The following is an 11,098-nucleotide window of genomic DNA, read 5'->3' on the forward strand; positions in this document are numbered from 1 at the left end:
CTTCACCCTGTGAGGCGACGGGACCACCCAGGCGGCGGGGTGCGGCGGTGTCGCCATGGAGACCAGGAGCAGGTGTGATGGGGGGGGTGTGCCGGGGGATGGGGGGCAGGAGACCCTCCCCTCGGAATCCTCGGGGACGGCTCTGGCCCCGTCTCCCCTCTCCGCCCACGCCCCGCGCCGCGAAGGGACCTGCCCTGCCCGGTACAGTAGCCGCCACCACACGGGGCATTGCCACCCGTTCCGATGAAATCAAGTCGGCTCCTCGGCCGCACGCGCCACGCCTCGAGGCTCAGCCGCCACGCGTGGCCAGCGGCCCCACACAGGACAGACGCGTCCCTCGTCACAGGCAGTCCCGCCGGGCCCCCTGCAGCCTCCGCGGTCACACGTCGGGGGTCTGATCCCCGGCTCTGCCGCTGTGGGACTCTGGCCACGTGACGTCGCCTCTCCCTGCCTCAGTTTCCCCACTGGCAACGTGCTTCGCCGGTGCCCAGCCCACAGCAAGGAACCCACCGGCAGGACCCGTGAGCTCCACGACCCGACGTCCCCCTATCCCCCCCGTTCGCCAAGACCCAGGTCAGGTGCCGCCTCCTACAGGAAGCCCCCAGGCATTCCTCTCATCGCCCAGGCACCCGTCACTCAACCAGCGCTCACCGAGCACCTATAATGCACCGGGCTCCGCCGGGCGAGGAAGCTACACAGCCCAGGAACGTGTGCGTCCCGCCGTCCGAGAGCCCATCCGTGAGGACCAATGACAAGGGCACGGCCCAGGACAGGCCTGAGTGACCGGTCCTGGGGCTGCGGCCGGGGACCACAGGGCTTCCTCACCCTCGTCCTTGTGGCCTTTGGACTGACCTCTGAAGCTCCCGTCACAAAGTCAGCAGCAGCCCAGCCTGGGCGGCTCAGCGGTTGAGCGTCGACCTGTGAACCAGGAGGTTCAGGGTTCGATTCCCTGTCAGGGCACATGCCCGGGTGCGGGCTCGATCCCCAGCGTGGGGCCTGCAGGAGGCAGCCGATCCATGATTCTCTCTCCTCATGGATGTTTCTCCCTCTCCCCCTCCCTCTCCCTTCCTCTCTGAAATCAATAAAACGTATTTTTATGTTTAAAAAATAATAAAATAAAATGAAAAATGGAAAAAAGTCAGCCACACACACACAGTCCTGTCCTCGATTGCAGACCGTCACCCCCAGTCCCCGGGACAGCTCGCTCAGGCGCCGTCTCCCCATCACCTGTCCTTGTCACGCACACACACCACCAGCCACGAGGTCCTCTGCGTGCAGGGGGTGGGGCGAGGGGGGCACCCACAGGCGCCCCAGCAGAGGAGTGACGAGAGCAGGAGACAGAGCTGAGGCGGGAGGGGCGAGGACAAGCCCAGCAGAGCAGCAGGGACTGTGCATCGGGGTGGGGGCCGCCCCCTCCATCCTCCGAGCCCCGTCTCCTCTGACCCCCCAGCGTCTCCCCGCCCTGTCCCCTCCGATCTCCGGCTCGGCCCGAAAGGCCCCACTTCTATCGGACTGAGACCTCCCCTCGGACCGGGAACCCGTGGGCCCCCTGCGGTCCCAGGACGGGGGCCGGCGGGAAGGACGGGTGCGCGGGGCGGGCGGGGAGTCCCCTTCGTGGGAGACGCAGCCCTGAGTTCTGTTTGTTTAGCTGAAGACACGGATCCTCCTGCCTTCCTTCCGATGGATGAAGGGCCAGGGAGTGTCTGGGGGGGAACGGAGAAAAGGCCCTCTGTTCAGAGCCCCCCACACCCACGGCCCAGTGCAAGCTCCTCCCTCAGCTGGGAGCCCTCCCCCCTCCTGTCCCCACCCCTGCACTCCCAGGGCACACGCTGAGGACCCCCGGTGCCACCCAGCCCAGCCCCACAGCACCCAGACACCCAGCGAGACGGTTTCCTAAATGGGACTGGGAGCCCTGGCCGGTGTGGCTCAGTGGAGAGAGCATCGGCCTGTGGACTGAAGGGTCCCGGGTTCGATTCCTGGTCAAGGGCACAGGCCCGGGTTGCGGGCTCCATCCCCAGTGGGGGGCGTGCAGGAGGCAGCCGATGTTTATTTCTTTTTCCTTTTTTTAAAAATATATTTTATTGATTTTTTTTTTTTTTTTTTACAGAGAGGAAGGGAGAGGGAGAGAGAGATAGAAACATCGATGAGAGAGAAACATCGATCAGCTGCCTCCTGCACACCCCCTACTGGGGATGTGCCTGCAACCAAGGTACATGCCCTTGACCGGAATCGAACCCAGGACCCTTCAGTCCGCAGGCCGACGCTCTATCCACTGAGCCACACCGGTTAGGGCCAGCCGATGTTTCTATCTCTCTCTCCCTCTCCCTTCCTCTCTGAAATCAATAAAAATATGTTTTAAAAGATACAGATACATTATGTCATAGTTCCTCGTAAGGGAGCTGTTGTGAGGGTTAAGCGGAGGGTCCTGGTGTGAGTGGTGGGGTACAGCGGGGCCCACAGGGGGGGGGGCACCAAGGCCAGTTGGCATCCCTCCCTCCCTGCATTCAGCTCCCAGAGCCCTGCCCCTCAGGGCGCCCGCGGGGGCGGGGCCGGGAGCGCGGGGAGGGCGTCCTGGGTCAGCCCTGCCCTTGGGAGGCACCAGCTGCTGCCCCAAGTGACGCCACCTGCCCAGCCCTGATGGCGGCATCCTTTGATCTTCCGATCTCTGGTCCCGGTCCCTCAGCCAAAGGCATCCGTCTCCCCGGGCTCCTCCAAGGAAAGGCAAAGGTCTGGGCGGCCCGCCCCCGCGCCTCCTCCCGCCCTGGACCGTGTGCAACCAGGGCAGCCACAGAGGCCCGAGGGAGGCCGCAGCCAGGTTCCCGCTGAGGCGGCGGCCGTGTCCGGGGGGCAGCGGGGACTGGGGGGGACGCGGCTGGACACCGGGCTACCCCTGGCCACGGTGCCCTGGCCACTGCTGGAAACAGGCCTCAGCCCCAAAGTCTTTGTTTCCAGCACCCTTGTGGGCAAAGGCCTGCTGAGCCCTGGAGGAGGTGGGGGGGGTGCCAGAGGGTGTGCCAGGGGGCTTGGGGAAGGGGACGGAGGGGGCACCCCCTGCCTGGAGGACACAGCCCTCTGAGGACAGACTCAGAAGCGCAGACACAGCTGCACGGAACCTGGAATGCTAGGCGGGGGGCGGGGGGGCAGTCAAGGAGGGCTTCCCGGAGGAAGTGTCACCTGTGGGAGCCGAGAGGGTGCGGCTCAGCCATCAGGAAGTGGCCCGGGAGCGTTGCAAAGGGCGGGATGGAGCTGGGTGCTTAGGATGACGGTGAGGGGCGGTGCATTTGGCTGAAGGGCGGTCCCCCCAAAAAAATGATACGTCCACAACCTAATACCTGGAACCCGGGGGTGTGGTTTCACTTGGAAAGGGGGGTCTCTGCAGGTGTCCCACGTGCAGGTGCTGAAATGAGGAAAGAACGCATCTCGGGTCATTCGGGTGGTCCCCAAACCCGCGGCAAGGGAGACCCACAGGGAGACCCCCCGAGGGGGAGGCGAGGTGCAGGCGGAGGCGGAGACGTGGTCAGAGGCGCGCCGTAGGCCGTCCCCAGGAGCCCCAGCGAGCACAGCCCCGCCGATGCCCGGGTCCCGAGCTTCCGGCCCCTCAGACCTCAGAGAACCCGTGTCCGCCGCGCGAAGCCACCGGTTTGCTATTGGAGCCGCTGGGAACGGCACAGGGAGCGGTCAGAGGGTCTCGACGTCCGGCTGCCCCTCGGGGTCCCGCCCTGGGCACCCCCAGCCGCTCCCCCTCCTCCCAGCACCGGCCTCCCTGCTGCCTCCGACCAAGGCGGTGACCCCTCCACCCGTCCCCCAGGAGACAGCGCCGGGACCTAACGGGACCCGGAGATTCCACGCCTGGGGGCTCAGAACCCACAAAACGCATCCGACGTGACCGTGGCCACGGGCAGCGGTGTGGGCGCACCGTCAGACGCGGCGAGAGAAAGAAGCCGGACGCAAACCAGCCCTCCCCTGAGAGCCGTGGTCGGCAACCTCATCCGTCCACAGAGCCACGTATCAACAGCACAACGATTGACATGTCTTTGGAGAGCCAGATTTTTTAAACGTAAACTTCTTCTCACGCCACTTCTTCAACACAGACTCGCCCAGGCCGTGGTGTTTTGTGGAAGAGCCGCACTCCAGGGGCCAGAGAGCCGCCTGTGGCCCGCGAGCCGCGGTTTGCCGACCACTGGCTTAGAGGGAGCTGAGAACACGGGCAAGGCGCAACTGTGTGGTCAGAGGTCACGACCCAGGGCCGACCCAGATTCCCCGCTGCTGGGGGCGGGGGCGGGGCCTGGAGAGCTGTGGCCACCCTGCTTCCCGGTCAGGTCGGTCGGGGTGCTGGTTACGCAGGTGGGTGCGGCCTGGGAAGCTGCATCACACACCCCACATCTGGGATGGGGACCCTTTCCTATTGATGCACGTGATCCTTCAACAGAACGTCCGTCTGAGGAGGAGAGAGCGCCCGGCCCGCGCGGCTCCGTGGCTGAGCACCGACCCTCGAACCGGGAGGTCAGGGCCCAGGCCCGGGTTGCGGGCTGGATCCCCAGTGGGGGGCGTGCAGGAGGCAGCCGACCCATGGTTCTCTCTCACCACGGATGCTTCTATCTCTCTCTCCCTCTCCCTTCCTCTCTGAAATCAATACAACGTATATATATATATATTTATATATTTATATATATAATATTTTTTTTTTTTTTAAATAAAATAAATGAATGAAAAGGAGAGAGAGAGACTCGTTCTGCAAATCTTCTGTAAACCGTTCCCTCGGCATCTCACCGTCCGGACCGGGAACTGCCTGTGCGTCACTGTCACCTGCCTCATCCGAGCAGCACCGGCTCCGGCACACAGTAGGTGCTCCATGAACACTTGCTGAGTCTGGGGCTTTGGGGTCCCCGCACTCCCCTCCCACTGGCCCCAGCACCGCGGCCATCACAAGACGCCGAGGGGCCCATCCCTCCCCACTGCGCCCCAGTCCCGGGCGCCCCACAGCCAGGCTGTGTGCGTCTCCACCCCGACACTCACAGGGTGGCCTCTTCCTCACCCGCCCGCCCGCCCGCCCGCCGGGCACTCCTCTTCACACCGACCGCAGGCCTTAGTCATCTCGGACCCTCAGGGCCCGGGCGAGGACCGGACACACGGCGGCTATTCGGGGACTGACCGTGGCCAGCGCTCTCGCCCCGTCCCAGCCCCGGACGGGCACATTCCTCCGCGCGTCTTAACGGGTCGGAAACTGGATGGAAATTTTCAGAAGAAGTTTTCTTTTTCCAACAAATACGTAAACAAATAAGAGAACGCATTAGGGAAGGCAAAGCTCCTCAGTGGAAGGGTTTGTAAACAGACGTCGCCCTTAAGGAAACCCTGCCTGGCCACGGGCTGGCTGGCGGGCGGGCGGCTTCGAGGCCCCCCGACTGGCAGCTTCGAGGCCCCCCAGATAGGACAGCCATCTTGGGTAGGTGCCACCCCTTGGGACCTGCCGGGGAGCCAGGTGAGGGCCAGCCCAGGTCTGAAGGGGGCTGCCCTCCTCCCTCTCAGATAAGCACAGGCTCTGTTCTGCGCCCCCCCGACTCTGGCCCGCCAGTTGGCTATTGATCCATGGTCCTCTCTCATCATCGGTGTTTCTCTCTCTCCCCGTCTCCCTTCCTCTCTGAAATCCATAAAAGTATATTTAAGAAGAAGAATAAGCGTGGCGCGTGCCGTTTCTGGTCTGGGCCCCAGGAATGGGCCTTCCTGACCCCCTAGCCTCTCCCTGGAAGGCAGGTCACGCCCAGGGCGTGCGGGCTTCAGCCAGGACGGCGTCCCCTCCGTGCGTGCAGGAGCGACGGGGAGGCGGGGAGCTGGGCACAGCCTCCATGCCCGGCCCGGCTCCAAGTCCTCCTCTCACGACCGACCGGGAGGGCCTGGCTGCAGGGCTGGGTCGGTCCCCGAGACGGGCCCTCCTTGCAGGTCTCTGAAGAGGAGGCTGCGGACCGGGCACACGGGAAGCCTCCGTCCCTGCGGCCAGGCCCAGCCCCCCCCGCCGCTGCCCGCCCGCCCGCCGTGCCCGCTCTGGCCTGGCTCCGGGGGGCACGGTGCCAGCCGCTCCTCCATGCCCTTCTTCTGCTTCCAAAATAACTCTGCTCACTGCCCACGGTTGGCATCCTGGCGTCTTCCTCATTCTGGGACCTGCTCCCACGTCTGAAGGGCAGGAGGAGAGACCTCTGCATCCTCATTAGAAATTGGGGACCCCTCCCCTTGTGTTTACCAGGAGAGTAGTTAGCACAGAGGCGGGGGTCCCCCCAATTCCGACAGCCCCTGAGTCAGGGAGTCCGTGGCAGTTTGGCTGAAAGAAGCTGTCATGTCCGACATGGGGGGAGCTGGAGACTGACCCCGATCCCGTCTCCCACACCTTCCCCAGGTGCCCAGAGCCCCCGCAGGACTCCCCGTCCTCGGCCCTGCTCCCCGTGGAGTGAGCTGCCAGCCCAAGGCCCCAGCCCCTTAGGGATGAGCTCACGGGCCCCTCCGGGGACACCCCAGGCAGCCGAGGATCGCACCCCCGAGTGCCCATCACACCGGCCTCTCCTCGGGCCACCGGGGAGGACACCAATGCCACGGCCCCCGGAGCTCCGTTTCTGGGGAGAAGCCAGGCTCTCCAGACGAAGGGACCTAGGAGCCGGGTCTCTCCTCCTTGGGGACCATCCCACCGGGTGCCCCTGTCCCCGTGAGGAGGGAGGGGCGCTTCCTGTCCAGGAGCCCAGGAGCCCAGGAGCCCAGGAGCCCAGGAGCCCAGCCGCCAGGGACAGGCCTCCCTCCCTGGAGGTCAGCAGGACGGGCTGTAGCAGAAAGAACGAGGCCCGGCCAGTGTGGCTCAGGGGTTGGGCATCGACCTATGACCCAGGAGGTCACGGTTCGATTCCCAGTCAGGGCACAGGCCCGGGTTGCGGACTCGATCCAGAGTGTGGGGCGTGCAGGAGGCAGCGGATCCGTGATTCTCTCTCCTCACTGATGTTTCTCTCTCTCTCTCCCTCTCCCTTCCTCTCTGAAATCAATAGAAATATTTTTTTTTTTTATTTTTTTAAAATATATTTTATTGATTTTTTTATAGAGAGGAAGGGAGAGGGACAGAGAGTCAGAAACATCAATGAAAGAGAAACATCGATCAGCCGCCTCCTGCACACCCCCTACTGGGGATGTGCCCGCAACCAAGGTACATGCCCTTGACCGGAATCGAACCCGGGACCCTTCAGTCTGCAGGCCGATGCTCTATCCACTGGGCCAAACCGGTTTCGGCAGAAATATTTTTTTTTAAAAAAAGGAAGAAGGAGGGAGGGAGGGCAGGCCCACCCGGTCCCTGCAGCTCCGATATTCCCTTTCGGGGCCTCCGCTGCTCACGTGTGGGGGAAATGACACCCATCGTGGGCGTGTGGGAGCAGGAGTGCGGGGAAGGCCCCTGGCTTTGCCGCCTTTGTCTCCTGGCCCCTCCCCGGCCCCCTCCAGGTGCGCGCTGCGCGAGTTTCCACGTTCAAGACGCAGACGCGGAGACGTGGGAGAGGCTCAGGGGCCGCCCCAGAGACGCCCAGCTCACAGACCCCGGGCCCGAGACAGGGGCCGGGTGCCCCCAGACCTCCCGCCGGGCACCCCGGCGCGGCCCTGTCTTCCGCCTCTGCCCCGGGGGCACGGGCCAGGGCGGGAGGGGCTGGGCGTGTGTGGGGCCGCCGGGTTGAGAGCCCGTGGAACGGGGAGGCGGGCGGAGTGGGCGGGCCGGGGGCCAACTCTGCTCCGAGCCAGGCTTTCTTCCCCTCCGCCCGCCGCCCCGCCCGGCCGCGCCCGTGCCCGCCGCTGCCAGAGCCAGACGTTTCCTTTTTCTCGTGCCTACGGCTGTTTCCTGCCTTTCCTTTGAACTGGGGTGCTGGCTCCCCCCACGCTCACCCTCCTCCAGCCACCCCCAGGGGCTGCCCTCGGATGGGCTGGCACGGCCGGCCTCCTGAGGACCCGGTTCCTGGAATCACGCCCCCCCCCCATGCCCTCTCCCTCTTCCCTGGCCTGGGTGCTGCCCCCTGGCCTCCCTCCCCACCACCTGCCACCCTGAGGGCGCTCTGTGTCCCCCAGACCAGCCTCCTGGGTGGCTTCTCCCTGCCTCCCCCACGCTCTCCTTTCTCAGCACATGTGGACACCGAGGCCCAGAGAAGTTTGGGGGCACAGCAATGGGGGGACGGACTGAGGTTAGACTCACAGGTCCCAAGTTTGGGGGGGCTGCAACTCAGGCTGTCAGAATTCATCAGAAAGGAAGGGGAGCCCGGCCACCGTGACTCAGGGGCTGAGCGTCGACCTATGAACCGGGAGGTCAGGGTTCGATTCCCGTTCAGGGCACATGCCCGGGTTGTGGGCTCCATCCCCAGTAGGGGGCGTGCAGGAGGCAGCCAATCAGTGATTCTCTCTCATCATGGATGTTGTCTCTCTCTCTCTCTCTCTCTCTCTCTCTCCTTTCCACTCTGAAATCAATAATTTTTTTAAAATATATTTTATTGATTTTTTACAGAGAGGAAGGGAGAGGGATAGAGAGTTAGAAACATCGATGAGAGAGAAACATCGATCAGCTGCCTCCTGCACACCTCCTACTGGGGATGTGCCCGCAACCAAGGTACATGCCCTTGACCGGAATCAAACCTGGGACCTTTCAGTCCACAGGCCGACGCTCTATCCACTGAGCCAAACCGGTTAGGGCAATAATTTTTTTTAAGCATTTAATATTTTTATTGATTTTAGAGAGGAAGGGAGAGGGAAGGGAGAGAGAGAGAGAGAAACATCAATGATGAGAGAGAATCATGAATCCGCTGCCTCCTGCACGCCCCCCACTGGGGATCAAGCCTGCAACCCGGGCGTGTGCCCTTGACTGGAATCGAACCGGGGACCCTCCAGTCCACAGGCTGACGCTCTACCCACTGGGCACACCAGCCAGGGCTTGAAATCAATACTTTTTTATTTTTAAGAGACACACCTGGTCTGAGGCTCCGAGGAGCTGGGTGACTCTCAGCAGGGGGCAGAGCTTGGGAGGAACCAGGGTCTGGAGGAACCAGGGCAGAGGGCACGGGGTCACATCGTCAGATGAAGCCTGTACCGTCCTCACCAGGAGCCAGGCCGCCGGGGGCAAGGCCAGAGCGGGCACTGCCAGCCTCGCTGAGGAGAGGAAGGAAGGGGCCGGGGCGGGGGGAGGGGGGCAGGTGACGGGGCTGCTCTCCCAAGGCCCAGAGGGAAGGCTCCTCCGAGCGGCTCCTGCAGAGACCCCTGCTTCCCCACCCAGAGGGGACGCTCCTCCCCTCCCCCCACCTCCCAGAGGCCCCCACCCTCCCGCTCCGTCCCCTCATCGCCTCGTCCCCTCCCCTCTCCCACTCTCAGGAGCACAAGCTGTACAGCAAGACCCGGAGCCGGGAGGCGTGGACCGGACGGACATCCCCACGTGGGGCTGGGGGACGAGAAGAGAAAAACCAAAGAACTTACAAACTCCATCGATCGCTGCCTCCTGCACGCCCCCTACTGGGGATCGAGCCCGCAACCCGGGCCTGTGCCCTGACCGGGAATCGAACCCTGACCTCCCAGTTCATAGGTCGACGCTCCACCACGGAGCCACGCCGGCCGGGCCCAAACTCTTTTTATCCACAGAACCCCGTCCTCAGAGGATTCAATGCCATGCACCCCAAGATATAAAATGGCCACAGGTGGGGCTGCCCTGAGGGGGAGCAGGCGGGGGGCAGAGCCAGCTCTCCGGGGCGTCCTCACCAGCCCTGGACTCGGCTCACAGCCTGAGCCCCTTCTGGAACAGGGTCACTGTTTCCTCCACGCCCCCCACCCTGTGCACCCCAACTCAGGGCGGAGAGCCTGGGAGGGGAGCCCCATGTGGGATGGCAACTCCGGACCCTGCACACCCACCCACCCAGGACGCGCCAGCACCGAGCACCCGTCCCCTGGTTCAACAGACACGCCCCACTCTTATGAGAACCATCCCGGCTCTCGCTCCCTCGTGCTCCCAGGTCCCGAGGCCCTAAGGCAGAGAGCTCAGGGCCCGCCCCGGGACAGACAGACAGACGGACAGCCGGTCCCAGCCCCTCTGCCCTCTGAGAAAGCTGCAGGAGCACGGGCAGGGCAGGGCCGAACCGGGGGGGCCTTTCCTTCCCCCAGAGCAAGCGTGGGACTCTGGGGTACATGGCCTGGAATGCGTCTGCACCCCCTCCTCCTGCCCGGGGGGCACCCCATCCGGAGCCCCCAGCCCTCAGGCTCGGGAGGGAAGCTCCGCCCGGGGACAGCCGCCCGCAGTAGAGTCCCCTTCACGCACCATCGCACCCCATCGCAGACGCCAAAAATGGTTCTCTGGTGTTTTCAGCCTGGGCGCCTGCCCACACATTAGTGTCTCCTGCGCCGCCTCCTGGGACGGCCCCCACGGAGCCCCCGGGGAGCCAGGCGGCCTCCCCAAAAAGACGGGTCCCGCAGGGTCCCTTCTGGAGGAGACAAGCGTGGGTGAGGCCCCTTTCCCGGCTTTGGGGGCCCCCCAGCCTCAGTGTGACAGCTCTGTCCTGGCCCCCCCCCCAGAGCCACAGACCTTTCCCCCCACGGAGCCGCCTCCCCTCTCCTCCTCCGACTCAGGCAGCTTCACCTGCAGGCGCCCTGGGGGCTGTCTCTGAGGAGAAGGGGCGGCCAAGCCGGGTCCCTCCGGCTCGGGGTCCAGATCCCCCACCCCCCACCTCTCACCCAGCCTGAGCTCCCCCTTGAACCTCCTCCCGTCCGGTCCCCAGGGGTCAGCCCCCCGGAGGGGAGAGCCCTCCCCAGGCCCATGCGCAGGGCGCCCACCCAGCAGGTGCCCCAGCCTGAGGCCGGGCGGGCACAGGCGCGCGCCGGCGGGGACGCGCGGCCCCGTTGGAACTCACAGGTAGGCGGTCAGCGGGGCCAGGTCCGGGGGCACCGTGGAGAGCCCCAGCTCCGAGCAGTCCGCCGCCAGCATGACGCCGTCCCGGCGGCAGCGGCAGGGGGCCGGGCAGGCGGCAGGCTCGGGGCCGGGCTGCGGGGCGCACGGGGCGCCGCCGAGCAGGGCGCACAGCCACAGCCACGGCGCGCGCAGCCCTGGCGCGCAGGGCAT

At 64.9% G+C, this 11,098-nt stretch overlaps 1 protein-coding gene across 1 annotated transcript in view; it reads right to left on the bottom strand.

The window, feature by feature from the left end:
* The window catches only part of LGR6 (leucine rich repeat containing G protein-coupled receptor 6), a 43,550-nt gene extending 32,452 nt beyond the window's left edge, over positions 1 to 11,098 (bottom strand). The window contains exon 1 of the mRNA XM_054712995.1: positions 10,890 to 11,098. Coding sequence (XP_054568970.1) covers positions 10,890 to 11,098 — 209 coding nt within the window. The remainder of the gene's footprint in view (positions 1 to 10,889) is intronic.

Source organism: Eptesicus fuscus, chromosome 24 (assembly GCF_027574615.1).
Source record: "Eptesicus fuscus isolate TK198812 chromosome 24, DD_ASM_mEF_20220401, whole genome shotgun sequence".
Lineage (NCBI taxonomy): Eukaryota > Metazoa > Chordata > Mammalia > Chiroptera > Vespertilionidae > Eptesicus > Eptesicus fuscus.